Below are 24,140 nucleotides of genomic sequence, written 5' to 3'. Positions count from 1 at the left end.
CCTCAGACTGCGCCTGCGCCACTCTTGGCGGCGCGGGTTGCCCAGAAACCGTGCCGCCGCGGTCGCTAGCTCTAAGTTTTGTTTAAACATGGCCAAATTCGTGATTGCGGGTGAGTGATCCCCGCGCTCGCTCGCAGATGACTCAAAATGCCAACAACTCTCCTCCCATGGCCCCTTAAAGTGTAGATTGCTCTTCTATCTTCGTTCCTTCATTCCACTCAATCTGGCTTCTACTTATGCCTCATATGGAAGCTGTTCCCACCGAAGTTACCAGTGACTTTTACTAAAGCTGTCCCCACCGAAGTTACCAGTGACTTTTACTAAAGTCTTAGTCTTATTCAACTTCCTCAATTCATTGAACACTGTGATCTTATCTGGCTTCTATTCTAACAACTCCAGTCTCTACGGACCATCTCAGGCTTTCTTGTGCTTTTCAAAGAGTTTATTGGATTGTGACAGTTTGCCAAGCACAGCTGAACACAGGGAATACAGGTTTTTGGTTTTGGTTGGTGGTGGTGGGGGGGGAGCATTCTTCGGGGAGTATTCGTTCTCATGAGATAAAAGCACATAATGAAGTACTTTTGATATGGTGTGACTAATGTAATGAGGGAGTGGTACACTTACCTCTGGATGAATACACCCCAGATCTGGAGGTGGGGGTGGGAGTAATAGGGACCCAAGGAACTCACTAGGGGAACTGAGATGTGAAGGTTTGGATAGGGAGGCCATTTCAGATAAAAGCAGAGGGTAAAGCCTCATGGTCTAATGGAGGACCTGAATGTGGGTCTTTGGGGCTAGATCTACAGAAGCAAGAGACAATCTTACTTAGACAGGTAAGGGCAATTGTTTTGCACTTCCTATACACCTGGCAAACACGTTTGAACTGTGTCTTGAAACGAATGGGGAGTTCAAAAAAAGTTATATGAAAATTTTTAGACAGGAGAATCCTAATAGGCTTGCATTTTAGGAAGTCCATCTTGGCAGCAATGCAGGGTCAGAGAGGGACTAAAGTGTGGACTGGCAGCAAAGAACCATGGAGGGGGGCTTATATTGTACCTGTTTCCTCCTGTTCTCAGCAAGTTTTTTTCTTTTTTTTAATTTGTTCGTTTTGAGAGTGAGGATTGAACCCAGGGACACTTTACCACTGAGCTACATCCCCGAGCCCTTTTAGTTTTTATTTTGAGACAGGCTCTCAGTAAGTTGCTTAGGGCCTCAATAAATTGCTGAGGATGTTCTCCAACTAATGATCCTCCTGCCTTAGCCTCCCAAGTCAACTGGAATTACACACGTGAGCTTTCAGCATGTTTCTTAAAAGAGTAGATTCCTCTTCTATTTTTATTCCTTCATTTCACTCAATCTGTCTTTACTCAATCTGTATCATTATGGAAACTGCCCCACCAAAGTCACCAATGACTTTTACTAAAGCTGTTCATTCTTTGTCTTATTCAAATTCTTTGATACATTGAACACAATTGACATTTACCATCTGCCTAAAATCTATTTCCTTTGCTTCATTAAAAAAATATTTTTGAGCATTGACTATATATTTGAAAGAGTGAAAATTTTACAGAAAATGTTTTGTGTATGACAGTTGCAAGGCAGTGTTCTTCAGTAGTGGTGGCAAGGAATCTTAGACAGGTAAGGGCTTCCCATAGGGAGTAATTTTAAACAGCTGAAAGATGAAAGTAACCTAGAAGAGAAGAGATAGGGCAGAGCAGAACAATTTAAACATGGGTATCAGGGAGGGGGATAGGAGTGAGGAGAACTAATTTGGGGATACTTGAGAATATACAATTAGCATAAAATTGAAGTAAGTTTAGTAGGACTGGAGCAAAGAGAATAAGGAAGTGACTGTCTCAAGCTGAGGCCTGAGATAGATAATGTAGATTCTTCTGAGCCACATTTAGTAGTTTAGATTTTATCCAAAGTGACTGGAAGGTTTTTGGAAGGGGAGAACATGCCTATTTGCCTTTTGCCTGTCTGACCATTATGGACATGGTGTGAGAGAGAAAGACTGAATGCCCACAGATAAGTTAGGAGACTGGCACTATAGATCAGGAAAACATTAGTGGTAGCCTGCCCTAGCACCGTGGACAATGGAAATGGAGAGAAGTGAGAGATGGAAATGGAGAGAGATAAGGGAGGCAGAATCTATACAACTGATTGTCTAATTGTTTGGGGGAGATCAGGTAAGGAAGAAGAAATAATAAAAAATATTCCCAAGCAATAGTTTGGATAACTGGGTCTATTAGGAATCATTTGAAAAAATTGAGCAGAAGAATAGGCTTAATACTCCAGATAGTCTTAATATTCTTAAGTAATTGGGGAGATGGACATAAAAAGAACATAGGAGAAGGAGCACATTTGGTAGGGAGCTAGCATAGATATGTTGAGTACCTATAAGACATTTAGAAGGAGATGGGAGAATACAGGAGGATATATAGACATCTAGGTAGGTATAAGGATAGGTCTGAGCTGAAAATACAGATTTCTACATGAAACTAAGGAAAAATACGTAGGGTACAAAGATAAGTCATTTGAAGACTGATGTTTTTAATGGGTCAATAAGGGAATAAGGACCTACAAAGTATAGAGAACAGCCGGAGATAGAAGGAAAACCTGCAGAATGTCCCATTATATTTAGTGTTTTCAAAGAATGGAGGAGGGTATCAGTAGTGAGTGCTCCTAAGGGTCAACAACAAGACAAGGCTTTTAAAAATACTAGGGCACAGATGACCCTAGTAACCGAGAGAACTGTCAGATAAGCTAGATGGCAGTGGGATGAGAACTAAATCAAAGTGGAGAATTGAGGGTGGCAGTATGGAATGTTTAGAAGGGCATATAGAACGTTGCATTTTTTTAACACACAAGAAACAACATGAATATATTTGTGTATGTCGTAAAGGGAGCATTAGAAACAGATAAGATTCTATCTGTGGGAGATAATCAGTTCAGCAAGGTTTCTTAGAGGGCAAAAGATGCAGTGATTCAAGTGGTAGGATTAGACAGAGAGAGGAGAAGGGATTCCTTTTTCATTGAAAAGGAGAAAGGAGGAAAGGAGGAGTCCAAATTCAGACTGGCTTGCAGGTGTGATGGCAGAAGTCTGAGGGATTTCCCCACTGAGTCCATTTTGTTTAGTTTGGTTTGATTTTTGTAAAGTAGAAAGCAAGGTGTCTCTTACCATCATCAATGTTGTCAGTGTTCTCCTCCTTCCTCCTCCTCCTTCTGTTTATTTTTTCTTTGTTCTGATGCAGTTCTGGGGACTGAACCCAGGACTCACATTTGCTCACACTCCACTACTGAGCCTTATCTCTAGCCCCTGTCTTCTGATAGTGCAGAGAAACTGTGGGGTTGGGGAAGAGATTTGGAGGAAATGGACATAATTTGGAATTGTCACTGTGGAGAACAGAAATGAGTGCTTGTAAGGGAAGCAGAAAGCTCACCAGGCAGAGTTGAGGGCTAATAAAGTCTGGTGACCATGAATTTATAATGTTGTCCCTCTGCTTGGTTCCACCATGTTTCTTCAGTGGTAATTAGCAAATGGGACCCAGGCACAGAGAAGGCAGGTAATTGAGTTCATTGAAGGTGAAGGACTTTTATCAAGCTGATTTCCTGGGACAGAAGGCCCAGATTATTCAAATCATGAGCCTTAGAATGATGGGCAATTTATTTGAACTAGTCAGAGAGGCTAATGGACAGACGGAGTTGATAACTTGGGAGTTCCCATGCTGTTGACGAACAAGTGACTGGAATTAATTAAGGGAGAATGTTACAGAGAAGTTTCAGCACTTGTTACCTGTACCTCCTGCTCTGTCTTAAACCCATACCTATTTCCTATGGTGGATTTAACCCATTAATGACTGCAAAATGTGTGTCTAAAACCCTTATATAGCACATGAACTTGAGATTTACATATCTGACTGCTGGTTGTGCCCACTTAAATACACTACGGATATCTCCAACTACACCTGTCTGAAATTAAACTTCTTATCCATAATTTCTCTCTAGTAAAGCCACAATCCTCTATCCAAGTCAGAAAATAGAAGTTATCCCACACTCTTCTGTTTCCCTCAGTCTCTCCCTCGCCACTAACTGTGGGCCACATATGAAATCCACAGGTGTCCTCCCTCATTACAACTCCTCATTAACCCTTTGGCTTTGAGTGGTTTCTGGTGATTTCTTGTCACCTCTCTTCTCTACTAAGTTCATTGCTTAATTTATAGTACTTAGCAGCCTCTTAATATAATAAAAATCAGAAGTTTATGTCATAGCAGTTTATACTACAATTTTGTTATAAAATTATATTATAACTATGATTAAATCCATAACTTCATGATAATTTCTGTGTGATAAAAGAAAACATTTGAACTCTCTTAGGTAGAGCAGATTGTCCATATTATGCAAAAACAGAACTTCTGGCAGACTATTTACAGAAGAATCTTCCTGATTTTCAGATATATAAAATTACACAACATCCTGATGTTTGGGAGGTAAGATGCCTTTTTTTTTTTCTTCTTGTTGTTTGTCTTTTTAAGAAGACTTGAACCCAGGACTTCCCATGTGCTTAATTTGTTAAACTTGTATGTGCATAAAATTACATTTTAATTTGATTAAATATTAGCTAGTGTATCATATTGACCTCCAGTAATAAGTGTTCATGTACTAATGATGTTTGAATACTATAAAATGAGCTCTTGCTTATCAGTCTCAAAACATCATTGCTTTTTCCATAATACCTGGTAGATCAAATGAAACCTAACCATAAGTAGAATAAGTTTGCCTCTTCCATCACCAACCCAACCAAGAATTCAGCTAGCTTAAATTGCACTTGTTAACTGTACATTTTCTTCCAATGCTTAATCGATAGTATTTAGCATCCTCTTAATATAGCTGATTCCTAATAGGAGGAGGATTTATTTATTTGAAATACCCATATTTGTGACTAAGTTGCCTCATAAGCACACTTTGAGAAAGAGCTTTGGGTGCTTTGGTTATGAAGGTAGAAGCTGGACTAGATGGCATCCACTTAAGTACACTCATTATGCCTTTGGACCCATATGATCCATGAAATAATTTATGCCATATAGTAATAAGTCCTCCAAGATTCTGGTTGATGTCTTTCCCCAGAGAAACTTTTCAGGAGTAATATTAGTCAAATTACCTATATTTTCAACTGCACATAGTTTTCAGAACCAAACTGACTCTTGTCACCTCTCTTCTCTACTATCCATTATATATTCCCTTCATCCTCTACTGGTATAGGAGACTTATTAGGTGTGGTGACCTTAAGGGATCTGATTCCTAGTCCATTTTCAGGATAGAATTGGTACACTTGTTCATTTACTGTCAAAATCAAGCAGGGTAATAACAAAGACACCCCAGTGGAACCTAGATCCTAAATATTCTTTACTGCCTATGTTGGGCAATGGCTGCTCTGTATGCTCATCATAAGCAGGGTAATTATTCCTTCAAGCATGGCATCTCCTCTCCTTGCCTGCTACTTGGCACAGGAGCTCAATGTGACTAATGGAAACTACACCTTAAATTTAGTGGTACTCTTCCTGTTTCCCTTGATAGAAACAGTCTCCCTTTAGGATTTAGAATCTCATACAGTCTAGAATAATAGAGTCTATGGAAGCACAGGTTACCCAAGTGGGTCCCTGGGGGTGATGGTAAGCAGGATCACTCTTAATTCTACTCCTTGGTTCCTGGATTCAGGTATTCTACATATTAGGGCAAAATATTACATTGATTTATGATGTGTATAACATCCTGAAAGAGATGCCCCATCCTTCCAAGGTATCAGTCTTTAAGCTAGCACCTGTACCTTTGGTGGCCTGTCCTGCCCTCTATTATTCTGGGTGATGTGATATATGATAAGGGCTGTGGAACCCATGGTTACATGCTAAATACTGCATCTCTTTGCTATAAACTGAGTCCTTTCATTCAAAGTAATTTTGCAAGCCCTAATCCATACTGGTCAAAGATCTAAGAGTAGAAAAGGCAGTTATTTACCCAGAATACATGTAAATGCAATTCTAAATAAATCATTACTCTCTTTAGGGTGATAGGAGTTCAGTGTGATCAATTTGCCATGAAAGTGCATTGGTCTTTGTTGCTGAACATTTAGCAGCACAATAACTAGGTAGACTTTACTGAGTGGCAGCCCATTCTCTTGAGCTATTGTATAACTTCTGTCTCTTCTGTGAGCAGACTGCAACTGTTATTTCATCCCCTGGCATTAGTTATAGTATTTCTTTAACAGTAGATGTTTTCTTCTGCTGTCTCAGATCTTTTTTTTTTTTTTAAACTGGGATTGAACTTAGGAGAACTTAACAACTGAGCCACATCCCTATCCCTTTAAGACAGGGTCTCCCTAAGTTTCTTAGGGCCTTACTAAGTTGCTGAGGCTGGCTTTGAGCTTGCTATCCTCCTGCCTCAGCCTCCCAAGCCCCTGGATTACAGGTATGCACCAGTCTGCCCAGCTTTCTCAGATCTTATCATTGGGAGGCCTAGTATACATAAACCAGAAAATGGTAATTTACACTTTTTCTGATAAATATTAGCAGATACTCCCAAGTGACTTTTAGCTTATTCAGTCTGAATCATATAAACAATGTTCACAGAAAATAAATATCAAAATTTATGTGTCCCTAAAACTGGAAATAGATCATATATAAGAAGAATACAGGGGATATAAGTCACTTTTTAAAAATAAGTCTAATTAGAACATCTGGCCTCTCTTTAAATTAAAAATTTGTACTCCAGGTTTCCAAAAGACTAACTTTCAGTAACTTTATTTGACTAATGAATTTGAAGATTTATTCTTTCTTTTTTATTAATTTGTAACTTAAATCATCATTATTTTTCTATACTTACTTTTACTGTTTAAAGATACCCAAATTGATATTGAATTGAATTCTTGGGCAGATCTAATATATGATTTTTTTTGGAGTGTCATTCAACAGGAATGGCTGAAAGATGTGTGTGAAAAGAATAAGTGGAATCACAAAAAGTCTCCCATTATCTGGAGAGAGCTGCTGGATCGTGGAGGAAAGGGTTTGCTTTTGGGAGGATATAATGAGTTCCTGGAGCATGCTCAGGTGCATAAATTAACTTGTCTGTTCAAAAAAATATATTATTGTATTACATTATTATATGTTTCAAATGTTATTTTCAGGATATTCTGTCATCTTTCTTTGAGTTAGAACAAAAATTTTCCATTATGACCATTATTGAGTGATGATCTATTTTCTGAGGTTGACTTTTTCATTCTCCATGTTTAGCTTTACTATGATGTCACCTCTAACATGATGACTGAGCTAATGATGGTAATTGCTCACGAGAACCTGGAGGCACATATAGAAAAAGAGCTGGAGAAGGAAACCCAGAAAGATCTCATCAGCCCCTTGCAGGTCTGGATCACCAGGTGAGATAGTCAAACACTAGGATTTAGGAAATTGGCTTTTATTTTTAGAAAGAACAATAAGATGGGATTAATTTCGTGATGGAAGAATACCTGAATGTCAAGTTTGAGATGTGTGTTGGGAGTATGCATGCACATTTATGGTTAGATATGTGTGTGTGTGTCCTTCTTTGTAACCCCATGTATGAGTTCTAGATTTCACACATATGCGTGCATACACACACATGCACACACACCCACTTAACTGTACAGTATGTCTGCTTTGCCAGATTTCTGTCTCTGGCACTGGTCCTCTCTAACCTTTGCCACTTGCTAGGTTTCCTTGGCTCCTCCTCTTGTGCTCCCCTTCTGTGTTCCCCACTCCCCTCACCTTGTTTTTCCTTCTTTTTTCTCCTTCTCAAGTTTGCTTGCCATTGCTCCCAGTCTAGGACACATCCAGTCTTTGCTGTCACTGTCTCTCTTTCTTTGATTTGATTTAATTTGATTTTTATTGGTGCATTATAGCTTTGCATAATAATGATATTCATTGTGATACATTCATACATGCACAATTCACATTTTAGTCTGTTTAATTCTCTTGTGTCCTCCTTTCCCCCTCCCCAGCCCCTTCCTCTAATCTACTGATCTCCCTTCTATGTTCATGAGATCCATTTTATTTCCTTTTCCTCTCAAGCTTCCACATACGAGAGCAAACATACAACCCTTGACTTTTTGAGTCTGACTAATCTCACTTAGCATAATGTTCTCCAGTTCCATCCATCTGTACTCTCTCTCTTTTTCATCTCTGTACTGTCTCTGTCTTTCTTGCTCTCTCCTTCTCCCCCTCTCCTTTCCCCACCCCTCCCCACCCCTCAGTCTGACTCTCACATTATCCTTCTGTAGAGTAAGAAGAATGTGTGTACATAACATGTGCACTTACTTTAAAGATTATTGTTATTTTGAAATATTATAAATACTCAAAGAATTGAAAATTGTTTAGTAAACATCTAGGATCCTATAACCCAGCTTTAATAAATGCCACATCTGAAGAGCATCAAAATGGTATAGATACTGTTGAAACTCCTGTTGCACCCCTCCCCAAGCCCGTTGTGAACACCAGAAATTCTCAGATGCAATTCCGAACTCCCTACAGTTGATTATCACAGAAATAGAAGACCCAGATACTTGCAAAATACAGTTAAAAAGATACCATACACAGCCTGTGTTGATCCTAGCCATTTTTACAAGGATTTGTCTTTGTGGAAATTTGGAAAAGATGGTCCTTTCTAAAAAGAAAAAAAAGTCATTACTTTATAGATAAGTGTATAAAATTTTAAAAAGCTGTGGCTAACTGAAACTTAGGTCTTTTTCTTTTAAGAAGAAATGTAAACGTGTAATTGAAGTAGTGTGATATATCTCTTTGAAATTTTGCTTTCTGCATATAGGGAATTCTGTTTTATTTGAAAAACATATTACACAGGTACATGTCTTACTTGAAATTGTTTTGAGATACCCAGAGCAAGGAGTTATTAATGAAAAATTTTTTGTTCTATTTCCAATTTTTAGCCTTCAAAATGTCTATGCAGCTGTAGAATGCTTAAAAATATTAAATCATCCTACAATGCACATGCAGAAATATCTATTAAGAATAAATGCTTAAGAGGGCAAAGGATCTAACCATTCACAATTCAACTCTGCATTTTTATCAGTGCAACCTCTCCTGCCTGCTACAACCTCCTTCCCATACTGACGAGTGGTGAAGTGTTTGGGATGCAGACGGAAATTAGCCTAACTCTGTTTGACAAGGAGCAGTCGGAAGAACTACTCAAAAGCCTGGTGATGGAGACGCAGGACCTGGCGTCTCCTGTCCTCCGCAGAGTCTCCAGCTGTACTACGGAGAAATACGCCTTCCACCAGGCCCATGTGGTCATCATCCTTGACGACAGCACCGAGGAGGAGGTGTACGGTCTAGAAGAGTGCCTGAGAAGCAAGGTGCCACTGTGTCGTCTCTACGGAAACCTGATTGAGAAAAATGCTCACGAATCTGTCAGGGTTATTGTGGGAGGAAAAACCTTTGTAAATCTTAAAACGGTCTTGCTTATGATGAACGCCCCAAGCATCGCCCACAACATTATCGCGGTGGCTCTGGGGGTGGAAGGACAAGCCAAAGCGGCAATAGCCAGAAAATTGAAAACAACTGCTTCATGTGAGTGAACTCCTGCTGATGATTGTGTTTGTGCTTTTAAACAACAGGATTTCAAGCAGCTAGGAAGAAGGTGCATCCCCTTGGATTTTCTGGATAGCTAGAATAAAAGTAGAAAGTAGATAACTAACAACTTATTTAACTACAGTAGTCCAACTAGAGTAGTTTCCCTTAGTTAGGGGATATATTCTAGGACCCCCAGTGAGTGCCTGAAACCACATATAGTACTAGACCCTACATATATTGTTTATTTCTATATGTACATACTTGATGAGGTGTAATTTACAAATTAGCAACAGTAAAAAGTTAACAATAATAACTAATGATAATATAGAATAATTATAACAATATATTATAATGAAAGTTCTCCAAAACATGAATTATTTCTGGAATTTTCCATTTAGTATTTTTAGACTGTAGTTCATTGAGAGAAACTGAAGTCATGAAAAGTAAAATCTTGGATAACAGAGACAACTGTACTGGGCATTTTTTTTTTTTAACCAGCTTTTATAATTGACCTGGTCCTCCATTATAAAAACTAATGAACATGGGCTAGGGTTGTAGCTCAGTGGTGGAGCATTTGCCTAGCATGTGTGAAGCACTGGGTTCAATTCTCAGCACCACATATAAATAAATAAAATAAAATAAATTAATGAACAGATATTTGATATAAGGCATATACTAGTCAAATAATAATTTGAAGCCTAATATTCAATTTTTTCTCAATAATGGTCAATTAAGGTAATCGATGCTTAAAAAAATTTAGAGCTATGTTAAAATGGCTTTGCCCCACTTCCCATCCATGTGACCTCGAGCAAACATGCTGTTCCTCAGTTTTCTCATATGTAAAATGGGGATGTTAACAGCACCTCCCTCTCAGAATAGATGTAAGGATCCAGTGAGATAATATTTCTAAAGTACCTGTGTGCAGGAATACCTGGCACATGGTAACATTTGCAAGGATGTTAAACTTTATCAATAGGCTTATAATATCTGGTCAGTGCTCCTATTATCTTTGAACTGGTACACATCAGAACCATCTGAAGATGAAACTGGATCACAAAATGGATGGTTATATTTTCAAGGTCAAGAACACATCTGACATATTTTAGTTCTCTGTGCCCAGAGATGGAGCAGTTGCAACACTGAGAATGGGAGGAGGCACAAGACTTTACAAGAATGAAACACAAGGAAGAGGGAACCTGGAATGCCTAAACCAGGCCATGGAAGACTTGAATGAGCCCCTGATATTAGAGCCTGTGCTGCTTTATCTGTTTCTTCCCAGTGAAACCCCAGGAAGTATAACTCCTTGTATTCTTGTATACATATCTTTAGAGTCTAACCTCCACAGTAAAACTCAACCAGACTAATGCTAAAATTATTCAGTAGGAAATGAAACATTTCCTAACCATTTTATCTCTGTCATTGACCTTATAGTTACATATGTAGACACTGATTTATCACAAAAGATTCATAATACACTGATGAAAAATGTCAAGAAGAGGCAGTGATAGAAAATTTTAAATGAGACATATGTGTTGGGGGAGGGTAGCCTAGGCTTTCAACTAGAAAGGTGCTGTCTTGTGGGTCTGCTGGTGCCATAATTATAAGTTCTGCTCTACTTAAAGCAAATAAGCATGTGATGAGCAGAAAGAAGTAAAAATAGAGGAAAACCAGGAAGAGGAAGGAGAAACATTAGATAAATAGTTAATTGAAGTGGAATTGTCTGTGAAACAACAAGGAGAACCCAGTAAAGGTAAAAACACTTAAGCAAAATGATGTGAAAGTGGGAAACCACTAAGGAAATCATTCAGGGATCGTTGCAGCTGCCAAGAGAGTGGCAAACCTTTCCATAAAAGCCAGGTTCAGCGTATCCCTAAGTTCAGTTCACACATTCTCAGACCATGTGTAGTCTTAATTGGGACTCTGTGTTACAAGTGATAGAAAGTCAACTCAAAGTGCCTGAAGTGGTAGTTTTTTTTAGGCATAGCTGAACACTGCGGCTCCAATGATGACATCAGGACTCACTGGTCTCTTTTTCTGGCTGACCATTCAGTTAGTTTTACTGTAAGGTAGGCTCTAAGGTGTAGCAACATGGCCACTGGCATTCTCAACTCACAAGTTCATGACTTACCTAACCAGTAGAAAGAGGACTTTCTTCCCTGCTGGTTTGTACAAAAGTACTACAAACTTATTGGCCAGGTTCAGACCACATGCCTATCTCCGAATCAGTTACTGTGTCCAAGAGAGTAGAATCTGGATCTCATGTCTATTGCTGGATCTAAGAAATAACAACAGCCCCATCCAAACCATATGGACTGAGATTGAAGAAAGGGTAATTATTTAAAGAAAACCCAGGATACTGTTAAAGAAAAAAAGAAGGAGGAAGAGAGACAAAAAGCAGCAGATGTTCACTAATTTTCTGAATCATAATTTAGGGTTTTTAGAGCTATAAAGAGACTCAGAGCCAGTAAGAAAAATGAGACCCAGTGAGATTAAAAGTCTTCTTTAATCTCTAAGAAGAAAATCTACCTTATGTTTACCTGGGGCTAGAGAATAATTTTCCTGTGTGGATCATGAACTCCAAAGCCTGACTACCTACCCTACCCAAGCTCCTACATCATACAGCTAATGGATGGACCCAAGTGCATATTATAAGATCTCTTGGGAGTAGGGCAGTGAAGGGAGAAGTAGCTATTCCAACGTCATGAGCCATTTAGGTATAAAAGAGAATGTCAGAGGATGAGATAGGCATTGATGGGAGTCTACTTGAGTTCCATTCCCACCTTCTTCTTCCCTGCCTGTCTCTTGCTAGAGATCCAGGACCAACCCCAGTGATGTAATTTTCAGTAGCAGTTTCTTTCAGGGAACTTTCAGTATTCCTTGATTTTAATCATATACCACACCTTCACAGAGCATTATTAGTGATTGCCAAGTGCTGATAATTAGAGAGATGATCCACACCTTTTTCAATATACTCTCCAGTTTATTTATTTTTATTTATTTTTGGGGACACAGTATCTTTATTTTTTATTTATTTATTTTTATGTGGTGTTAAGGATCGAACCCAGGGCCTCACATGCGCTAGGTGAGTACTCTACTGCTGAGCCACAACCCCAGCCCCCTCCAGTTTATTTTACAGCCAATGGAGCATTCTAAAATAGACAAAAGTAGGATTCAGGTAATTTTTTATATTAATATTATATAATGTTATGTTAATATATTTGTATTAATGTTGTGATATCATTTATTATGATTATTTTTATTTCTATTCTCAGGCATCAAAGATGTGATAATTTGGGGTAATATTAGTGGAAATAACTATGTTGATCTGAGGAAAACACGGGTTTACAAATACGACAGTGCCATTTGGGGACCTCCTGAATTTTCTCGCCCTGTTTTAGATGTGATTTTTGATAGGTACAGTATATTTTTAAGTGATGTATACCAACAATGTTAAATAAATGTATGATAGTTGTTACTTTCTTTAGAAGCATCCACAAGTCGTTGTGCAAAATTAACTCATATTTTTTCTCATATTTGTTCATGCTTTCTTTTAAAGCAAACACAGAAAATTCCACAGAATATCATCAAGTTACTCCCAATCCTAATTTTTTTTTAAAGAGAGAGAGAGAATTTCAATATTTATTTTTCAGTTTTCGGCAAACCAACATCTTTCTTTGTATGTGGTGCTGAGGATCAAACCCAGGCCACACGCATGCCAGGCGAGCGTGCTACCGCTTGAGCCACATCCCCAGCCCCTCCCAATCCTAATTTATTTGATTTTGAAATTATGTTTTTTATGTCAGATGATCCTTAAAGTAGTTTATTTACGTCATTAAACTTATCTCTAAAACAAATATATGTAAAGGTAATCTTATTTAGTGTAAAGACAGATACATATCCAAGTTTAAATTATTTGAGGCATTTTAAGAAAGAGGAATTAAAGAAAATAAGAAAACCAGGCCAGGCTGGGTATTGTGTCCCAATAGAGGCAGAACTGAGAGTGGTGAGGCACATAATCCCAGGACCAAGCTGCTTGGGTTGGAACTCTCAGCCACCTATCAGCTGTGTGGCTTTTGAGAAATCACTTAATCTCTTTATGCCTTAGTTTCTCCATCTGCAAAATAGAAACAGTAACATGAGATAGCCCATACAGGAATGCTAGGAACATGAAATGGATTAATCCAGGTAAAGCACAAGAAACACCAGCATTGTGATGAGGCAGAAGAGGAGACACCAGCAGGAGCGCCTTTGAAGCATTTTTCTAAACTCTACAACACTTTCCCAGTTGTCTCATATCCTTTCCATTTCCCCTCACTTTCCCCTCCTCACAACCTAGGAACTTGGTCTGTGTCTGGGAATGATGTGTCCCCGGTTTGCCCTTCTGGAACCAGATTTCTTTTGTGTGCTGCCTACACAGGGCCAGTGTTGCATGGAGCTGTGTCATGTGCTAACCCATTAGCAGGGGCAGCCTTTTAGCACTCGTTCTAGCCAAGCTAGGCTATTCCCTGAGTTTAGATTCAGACCATAAAAACATAATTATTCCCTAAATCTCAGATGAATAATTCAGTGCTTCATGAAATTGTTTTATTTTAAATGAAGGATATCACTGGTTCCAAAATAACATCTACATAGAATAAATTCTTTGTAATGAAAGTAATTTTCCCTGCAGTATTTGGCCACTTTTCTGTGTTCCATATTCATATTATCATGGTGTTAGTTTGAAATTTTGGGATTCCTTTCTGCTACGCTTGATTATTTTTCCATCAACTTTTTATGGGGACTGAAGTCTGTTGAAGAAAGGGCATATGAAGTCATATTTCAGTCTTGAGTATGTATATAATTCCTGGTACTTAGTTTCATTGAACCAGAGAATATCTTTTGTAATTTGCATTCCTCTCTCCATTGTAAAATTGTTTCTTTTTCTCCTTACAGTGAGTGGGTAAAAAGAGAATTTGTGATGACCATTAAAAGTTTGACCTCCACGGGAAAACAATTTGGACGCATTTTAGCTTCACACAGTATAGCCACTACGTTGAAATATTGGTACCATGGCTCACCACCTGGGGAGATTGTGTCTTTAGGAGTACTGAGTGAAGGTAAATCTGGGTTTTTCATTTCTTGTAATATTTAAAAACATCTTGTCTAGGTCTTAAAATGGTCTATAACCATAATTCATTGTACAGTTATTCATTCAAAAACTCGACAATATTTTGTATGACTGCACTGGAAACACATTAGGAATTTACCTGGCATCTTCCTTTAGGAAATCTACAGTAAAGAACAGCCAGACACACTCAGTTTTATGAAGGCAAGAAAGAGAAAGCAAAGTCAGTTCTAGGCTGGGAGCAGGAAGAAACAGGGCATCTTCATAATGGACATCTTCACTACAGGAAGCCACAAAGTCTGAATGATGCTGAACTGGAAGACAAGAGTGAGAAGAGCACTGGTTATGGGAAGCCCTGGGAAGAAAGATGCAGAGTGGGATACAAATGAGTGCAAGAGGACCAGGCAGCACTAGAATGTGAAAAGGTTGCTCTCTGTCCACAAATACTAGGTAGAAATGTCTACAGCCTTAATGTTTTAATCTACTAAAACCTATTTAGCAGATAAACACTAGCTAAACCATCTTCTGCCATTTTTACAAAACAGGAAAGAGAATAGCTAATATTCTGTCCTCCATAGTTCTACCTAAAGCATCTCTTCCCTTTCTGTTTTCCTGTCTCCCTTAGCAAGCTTAGTTTCTTCAGTGCTGTCAGCCAGGGCCCCTCTGCTGAGTTCTAGCCTGCCAAATATGGCTACCTGTTTAGCAGGTAACCATGCTGTCACACATAACACAACCCAACGTACACCAAACTGAACTTACTGTCTTCCTTCCCAATCTGATCTACCTCTTGCATTCCTTGTGTTATTAGCAGAATCATCACCATCTTCCACCTTGTTCCAGGGACTTCAGTGCATTTTGAAGACATCTCTCCAAATTCCCCATGTCAGAATTAACCTGTCTTCTCCTCTATACTCATGTAGTATTTCGTTCATCTGTCAGAGAGCATGTTGTAGTCTGCCTTTTTAGTTATATATGTGTCCTTTACTTGAGAATGTGCACCCTGAGGGCAGGGGCTTTGTCTGGGTCATCTTTCTACACCTTCCTATAGGAGCATTTTGTATGGAAAACACTCAGTGAATCTTATTCAATTGAGGTTAAGATTCATGAACATTGCCACACTGTGATTTTAAATCATTGTATGTGACTTTGTAGGAAAATGGGTATTTAAAACCCTTTATTTATAGAAATAAAGTTGAATTAATCTCTATAGGAATTTCATTCAAAAATGAAAGGGGGAAGAAGATATCCTAGTGACTACATTTTCAGTGTCCAGAATGGCAGGAATCATTTTCTTATTTGAGGCATCAAAGAAGGGGAGTCATCTTATCTGAATGGTGCTCAATTAGTAATAAAGAATGCCAATCTTTTTACAGAGAGCACAATTCAAATGAGGTCCTGGAAACTGCAAAGAAATAGCCAACTTTCCTGCCCACTTCTTTCCTTTCCCTGTCCTTCATACCCTGGCAATAAGACTGCCGTAGTAGGCTAGAAGACTGGAAGACCAGATTGAACAAATGACTTTGCTCATGGGCTTTATAGGGAGCCATGGAAAAGTTATAGGAAACAGATACAAAGAATCCAGGCAAGATTTAGAAAGGAAAGAGTGCATTAACCCTTGGGATAAGAGAGAACTAGAGATGGGAGTACTGTCCGCACTTAAACAGGTGCTCAGCCAATACTTAGAAAGTGAGGGCTTCAGTCCTCCCTTGAGGAATTTCTAGAAATTTAGTTCACCATTCTCATTATAAGTTGTCTATTATGTGTGTCCTTTTCTATAACACTTAATAGGGTTTGTTTTTCTGAATGCTTTTGTTTTGCTTTTCTTTGTATCTACTCACTACAGGCCAGTTTGGTATTCCCGAAGGGATTGTCTTTTCTATGCCTGTGAAATTTGAGAATGGAACATGGGTGGTTCTTACAGATCTCCCAGATGTTGAAATAAGTCAACAAATAATGACCAGAATGACCAGTGATCTAATTCAGGTAATGCCAGAGTACATTCAAGGGAACTGACTTTGACAATGCTGAAACTGATTCCCCCAGGGCAAAGCATACATTGGTTTTCTGTGGGTTCAGTTTGTACCATATTCCTAAAAATAATGAGGCAATGAAAGTTTGAAGAAATCTGCAGAAGAACACTACTCATCTGATTATATAACGTCTGGTATGTTAAAAATACCATTTATTTAACATGAAGAATCAAAGCATTTTTCTCTTTAAATAATAAGTAAGTAAGTATGGTCATTTAATTCTCTGATTATAAAATTTGTCAACAGGAGAAACTTGTTGCACTTGGAGACATGCTGACTTTTCAGCCATATCATTCAGGTAACCTCTTGAATGTGGTGTTGTGTTGCACTGCTATTAAAGAGTTTTAAATACTTGTTACAACAATCATTGTTAATATAGATGACTCTAATCCATGTTTTATTATTTTTAAATCAAATTATTGACAAAATAAACTGCCACGTTCTGTATATCTTTTGAAATAAAACAGAAGAATGCTAAGAAAATCATATCTTAAAAATGTCATGACCTTATAACTTTGGGGAATAATATATTAATTAGTTTTTGAGAACTACTATAACAAACTACCACAAACTGTGTGACTTAAAACAATAGGAACTTATTTGCTTACAGTCAAAGGACTGGAACACCTAAATTCAGCCATCAGTAGGGCCATGTTCCCTTTGAAGGCTCTAGGAAGAGTCTTCCTTACCTCTTCTAGCTTCTGATCCAACACTTGGTGTTCTTGGCTTGTAGCTGTACCACTCTAATCCCTGACTTCCCTTGTATGTGTGTCTTCCTTTTGTGTGTTTGTTTCTAAGTCTGTCTTTCCTTATGAGGACGCCAGTCATTGCATTTAGGACTCACCCTAATCCAGTAAGTCCACATCTTAGATTGATTATATCTTCTAAGACCCTATTTTCAAATAAAGTCACATTCACAGGGGTTAGAACTGCAACATACCTTTTTGGAAACTTAAGTTAAACCACACCACCATATTTACTTTTCGATAACTTAATTTAAATTCAGGAAATTTCAGTAAGCTTATTTTTTCTCATTGATATTTTCTCTAATCAGAAACTCATAAGAAGTGCTGTCATCTCTCTCTTTTTTCCTTTATTTTAGAGAAAATCCCACCTTAACTGTGGAAATAGGCATGTAGAAATAAATTAATGTACATGAAGAGCTTTAGCCAAATGTTTTTTGGAGTCCAACATTTTCTTCCACTGTCACTTAGGGATTACCAACTGTAAGTCAGTGCTAGGAGCTAGAAATACATGAATAGATACAGTAGACATGATCTTGCTCTCTTGGAACCTACAGTCCACTAAGGGGCCACATGTATAAATGACTCCGTTGTGGCACATCTTAGGAATGAGAAGTACAGAGTGCTGTGCTGTGAGAGGCTTGGGGATAGGAGGAAAGAACTTGAAGCAGAAAAGCAAAGATCAGCTTGCTTGGAAAAAAAACTGCGAAAAAGCTTATGTGGCTAAAGCCTAAAGAGGTTGTATGGAGAGAGCCATAAGGTGTGGACCCAAGAGCTATGGGAGGCTTCTGGGTAGAGAATAACATGATCATGAGCAGGTGGCAGAGGAGCATGAGAGAGGGGTAGTCGAGAGAAGGATGAGCCTCTGGAATTGCTCAGGTAGGGATTCGTTTGGAAAATGTGCTGGAATAAGGCAAGGCTGTCTACAAAAAGACTGGTGTTAGGAGGTGGCACAGTGACACGAGGAAGAGAGCTTTATAGCCAAGACTAGAGGCAAAGCAATTGGAGAGATCTTTAGATGTGATTATCAAGATTTGATGATGGGTTGGCTCTGAGGAGTCCCAGAGGACTCGGGCTTCTTTTGGTTAAACAACTCGTGGATTTCCTGAAAGGTTTGGGAATTCAGAAGCGATTCTGACCATTGGTCAAGTCAGAAGCAGTCCAAACCAAGAAGCCCAGAGACAGAGCAGAGGTGGAAAGTGCAGGCACGGAGGGTTGTGTAGAACTCTTATTCCCAGAATTTAGAGGCTTTCTGGGTGGCTTTCTGCATTTGGCAGACTAGAACTCAAATTCCTTTTATCAGAGAGGGCTATTAAACTGTTGTCCTAAATTTGACTCCATTGACTTGTAGCTGGTCCTACATTTCCCATCTATATTTGCCTTATAGAGAGTCTTGAAAAAGAAAATGATCTGATAATATGCTGTGTTTTTATTAACAAAGGTCAAGGGGTGGGTGGGTGGGAGGGTGTGCAGCAGGCGTGCATACAGGAGTATTTGATTGACCTTGACTCTGTTACCTTTGAACCTTTGCAGGGATTCCAAACTTAGAGCATTGAAGTAATCAGAGCATTGCACACTCACAGTTTGGAGAATTTTGCTTAGTAACTTATCACTGATATGATTCGTGTATGACTTTTTTTAATCTCTTCAATTAATTTAATGCTTACCTTTCTGACTTTTAGAAACTGAATTATCCCTAAGAGATAGAAGGCTCTCCTTAGCCAGCACAGATGACAAACAGGAAGAACAAAGTGGTAGGTACACATAGGGAAAAGGTGCCTTTTTTAATCTAAAGGTTAACATTAAATTTCAAAGAAAAGAATTTGATCATCCATTAACTACAAAAAGGGAGTTAAGTCATTTGTCACCCTTATCACATACTAAAAAATAAGATCATATTTAAAATTTATTTAAAACTTTGGAGGAAATAACCCAAAATTTGTGGTGCATCTTCTATTTCCTGGTTGCTGGGGGACACAACAGGGAAGCTGGCAGCACAAACCCTGTAGAGGAAAGGAGCCTTGAGACTCTGAGGTGCAGGACACTCAGTGAATTAGAAAACATACTAAGTTGGGGCACCATAGGGTGAAAGAAAGTACATAATAAGTAACTCTCTAAAACCTCACAAGGAAAGGAAGGATCCTTTATGTAAGATGGAGAAAGAAACTTGAAATCTACCTGGGACTTAAGATGGCTAAAGATAAACAAATTGGCATTTATTTATTCAGAAACTGTGCTAGTTCAGTTATATAAGTTGAAAAGCTTCCAGAGATCTGCTGCACACAATGTACACATAGTTAACTGTGTCCTTAAAATTTTAAGAAGGCAGATTTCCTGTTATTATGTATTTTGCCCATAGGGAGGAAAGAAAGGAGGGAGAAAGTGAGGAAGGAAGGGAAAGAGGGAGGGAGGGAGGGAGGGAGAAGGGGTGCTATATGTTAGGAACATAAAAATAAACGTTAACATCTGCCCTAAAAAGTATTTACCATGGAGCATAGGAAATAGCTAAGAGAAAATTACCTCACTGAGAGATGTCTAAGTTTGTTCAGGCTGCTATAACAAAATACCATATGCTGGCTGGGTGCAGTGGTACACGACTGTAATCCCAGTGTCTCAGGAGGCTGAAGCAGAAGAATCATGAGTTCAAAGCCAGCCTCCGCAACTTAGTAAGGCCCTCAACAAGTCAGCAGGACCCTGCCTCAAAATAAAATATAAAAAGGCCTGGGGATGTGGCTAAATGACCCTGGGTTCAAACACCAGGACCAAAAGATAAACAAATAAATAAACAAACTGAATAGCTTGTAACAATAGAACCTTATTGGCAGATTTGTTGTGTGATCAGGTTCCATTTCCGAGTTCATACATGGTGCTTCTCACTGTGTCCTCACATGGTAGACAAGGACAAACAAGCTCCCTTAGGCCTGTTTTATAAAGATACAATCCCATACATGAGGACTATCCTGATGACTTAATCACCTCTCAGAGGCCCCACTTTTAGTATCGTACATTGGGGTTAAGGTTTCAACATAGGAATTGGGGTGGAGGGATAACACAAGCATTTAGGTCCTATCAAATGGTAGGAGGTCCAGGGTGAAGTGGAAGGACCTAGGGTCTCCTAACATAATATTAGGAAAGCCTTTCCAGAAGAGATGACATGAGACCTGCTCTGGAAAGATGAGTAGGGATCATTCATTTGATTTAGAGAGAACCTCCTTCTTAGGAGGTTGTGAAAGTATCCACCAGGGGAAAGGAATGTGGCAAAGGAGGCATTTCAGGAAGTCAAGACTTAACCAGAACTTCCAACCTAGAGCCGTAAAAATAAATAAATAAACAAATAAATAAATAGAATGATTTCCAGAAGATATTAAGTAGGGTAGCTGGGCTAAAGCAGAGAATGTAAAAAGGATGAGTGGAGTCGGTAAGGTAAGGAGGGGCCATGTACTATTCAGCTGTATGGTTATCAGTATGGCTGGTGGACGGCGGGACAAAGCATGAAATAGATGGCTTACAGAACTACTCTGGATGCATCACGGCGGGACAAAGCATGAAATAGATGGCTTACAGAACTACTCTGGATGCATCACAGGCCCTGTAGAGGATTTTTACATATCCCAAATCACTGTCCAAATGAGCTTGGTAAACTCAGTCCTAACCCGAGGAGATCTCTCAAGAGGGCCCGTTAGCTAGAGCTACGTCTGGGCATCTTAGTAACAGTACTGTCATTCTACTTGACCCAACAGGTATTAAGCAACACTCAAGGAAAGTACTGAGAGGGAACTGAGAAACTTACAAGCTCTGTTGTGAGGAAGGTGACTGGCAGATTTTCAGGATAGAGGAAGAAAAGCCAAATTGCAGAGTGTGAATTCCATAGAATACATAGAATTTAAGTTACCAGTTAAAATCCTAGGCACTAAGAACTCGTACCAAGTAATATTCTTATGAAGACTCAAAAGCTTCATTAGTGATAAAGTGAAGAAAGTAGCATAGATTTCAGGTTGATTTGGGAGCTATTTGTTGAAAATCAAGAGGCACTTACTATAGGACTTTCCATATTGTGGAAACAACCTCCATAACCTTACTGGGTTCTTTAAAAAAAAAAAAAAAAAACTAGTGACTAATGAAATCAATTTCATTACTAGCATTTTTTTCATCTAAATATTGTAAAATTGATAAGAAAATAGTAAAAATTCCAGGTCCTTTTTGCCCCCAACAAACTAAGATTTTTAAGAAAAAAAATAAACAAGTATAGATTAGATAATATTATTTTATATAATTTTTGTTTCATTTTAATGTATAAAAGTGTATGTCCTGGTCTATAACATAAAATGTACTCTTGACTGTGGATCCTGGTCTACCACCCTTGAAAAACACTGGCTTAGAACATCTCATAGGCTGTTGTTTATATTCTAAACCCAATGTGTTTTCTTTAATGTTACTTTCAGACCATCAAGATAGCATATTTTCTGATCAAGCCCCAGATGACGAAAAAGATGCAGTGCTGTCAGACGGTAAGTCACTGGGGCTGTGGACAATCTTTGTGGTGCTCATATTCACGGCTCATATCAGCCAGTCTTAGATGTGGTGGTCAGAAGAACATGCCCAAAAAACCAGAACAATTTTTGAAAAGCTCTCTGTTACTTTTCTTACACTTCATAAACACTTTGAATGGGGGGATAAAAATGTCAATAATTATGTTTAAGACTGAAACTGTTTCCATTTCAGACTCACTTCAGATTCTCCCAAAATACTCCAACCTCAGCTCTGGCCCCTTGTGTCTTGTCCTTCTCACATTTCCTTTTTCTACTTAATTCTTCTTTACAAAGCTGAAATAGCCAATATGGCTAGACAGGATCGTTCTCGGAAAGTGGGTCAGAGGAACAGACTGAGAAAGCCAAGTTAGAATTCTCCTAAGAAAGGAAATCTGGCGATTGCCCACCTGCTTTCTCTGTCATATAAATGTCTATATCACATATATAACTTGCAAATATTTATGCAGAGGATCACATATTTTCTGAATCTTCCTATACAAATCACATGTCAAAATAATAATAATAATCTAGTCTGCTTCCATTTTTACTACTTCTTTACCTCTTTGAATATAAAGAAGCTGGCAAGCACTGAGATGTTCCCCAGTGATTTCTGTTGTGAGGCCATGGCTTCACAGGAAGTTGCTAAAAGCTGCTATTTGGCTGGATTCAAGCCATAGTCTTAGATTGAGATTCCATAAAAAAAAAAAAAAAAAAAAAAAGTGTTCTAACATCATACAACTCCTCTCAGGGAAAGGCACTGAGAGAAACTTGAGTGAAAAGAACAATATAGGTGAAAATGAGAATAACTGCAAAACTCAATGTGCTTTAAATGCTAAAAACTATTTTGTTAGTTCTTTACTTACTACAGTAGAGTTTTTAGATTTGATTCCACAAACCATCTCTGAAAGTCAGAATCAAGAACCCATAAATGGTTGGTGGGTAGACAAAACATTAGTGAATATTTTCTTATTCTACAAACAGAACTGGGCAGTAGAAAATCCAGTTTTCTTGTTATGCAATTCTTTTTAAATTCTTCCTGCTCCCACATCCCCAGGCACTCAGCCTGACTTGCCCACTCTTCTGGAACCTAGCTTCCCTCCTTTATAACCAAAGCTATAACTGCAAGATCCCTAATCCTTCCCTCAGAATGAATGACTGAATAAGGAAGAAAACAGACCAGATATATCTGCAAGTCCAGTTTCCAAAGTAAGTTACTGAGTTCTCCTGGTATCTTATGAAAACAAGGCAGACAGATTTCTTTGTAGTTGACCAATCAGGATGTTCACCCAAGTCTCCACACTTATTCAAATGTTCAATAAGATGGACACAATCTAGTGCACCTTTTATTCTGATGGGCTTTGGAATGGAGTTAAGCACAGAGAATTAGAATTGGTCTATTCAGGAGAAGCAGAACCTAGAGATGAAATGGAGCTGAGAATATATCTGCATACATAATTCACAATGAGAAACAAAGGAGCCAAAAGAGACTGCACATGGAAATGGCGTAAGGTCAGGAGAGAGGCCAGAATTCATTTTGATATATATGAAAATATATTTTGAAAAAAATATATGAAAATATCTAATGATGAGCTTCTGGTTTTATTTCTCCATAGAATCTACCTGACACAAGGACTCCCTTGGCCATTGAATCAGATTGAATACAGTAATCCAGTAAATAGAATGAAGAGAGGAAAAAATGAAAAACTAATAAAAACCATAGCCTACTTGATGTATTTTTTAAATTGTTACATCTTTTGTTTTTCTTTCTTGTACATACTCCAAAGGCAAAGCTGCAGAACTATAACAGATTCAATTAGACCAAAATGAAGTTATTTGGTACTTCAACAAATATAAAAAGACCTGTGAATGTCAGTATTTAAGAAAGAATAACTTTGAAGAATTTATTTCAGTCTTAGATAATATTATTCTAGGCAATTAAATAAAACTGATAGAACAAAATGTCAAGAGTTCAATCATTTTGTGGTACCTGTATCCGTTACTATGTTTATTATTGCATTTTCTCAAATAGTTTGGTGTCAAATATTATTTTCTTAAATAACATTTAAACAGTTGTCAATCATTGCATCTTTGCTTGTATATCCTCCTGAGAGAATCAAGGA

At 38.3% G+C, this 24,140-nt stretch overlaps 1 protein-coding gene across 1 annotated transcript; it reads left to right on the top strand.

Annotated features, from left to right (window-relative positions):
* The first annotated feature begins 88 nt into the window (after nucleotides 1–88).
* Mdh1b (malate dehydrogenase 1B) lies at nucleotides 89–22,391 on the top strand. The gene is made up of 12 exons (XM_026394611.2): nucleotides 89–110; nucleotides 4,378–4,490; nucleotides 6,969–7,103; nucleotides 7,287–7,429; nucleotides 9,115–9,611; nucleotides 12,887–13,028; nucleotides 14,547–14,710; nucleotides 16,562–16,701; nucleotides 16,995–17,046; nucleotides 19,174–19,245; nucleotides 21,934–21,999; nucleotides 22,315–22,391. Exons 1-12 carry the CDS (start codon nucleotides 89–91, stop codon nucleotides 22,389–22,391), a joined length of 1,623 nt encoding a protein of 540 aa, XP_026250396.2.
* The last annotated feature ends 1,749 nt before the right edge of the window (nucleotides 22,392–24,140 follow it).

Source organism: Urocitellus parryii, chromosome 1 (genome assembly GCF_045843805.1).
Source record: "Urocitellus parryii isolate mUroPar1 chromosome 1, mUroPar1.hap1, whole genome shotgun sequence".
NCBI classification, from domain to species: Eukaryota; Metazoa; Chordata; class Mammalia; order Rodentia; family Sciuridae; genus Urocitellus; species Urocitellus parryii.
The sequence above is the reverse complement of the archived record's forward strand: the minus strand, read 5'-3'. Positions and strand labels throughout refer to the sequence as shown.

Coding starts and splice junctions, on each gene's coding strand:
- Mdh1b (XM_026394611.2), top strand. CDS start 89: ATGGCCAAATTCGTGATTGCGG. Junction 4,491..6,968: donor AACATCCTGATGTTTGGGAG/GTAAGATGCCTT, acceptor GTCATTCAACAG/GAATGGCTGAAAGATGTGTG. Junction 13,029..14,546: donor TTAGATGTGATTTTTGATAG/GTACAGTATATT, acceptor TTCTCCTTACAG/TGAGTGGGTAAAAAGAGAAT.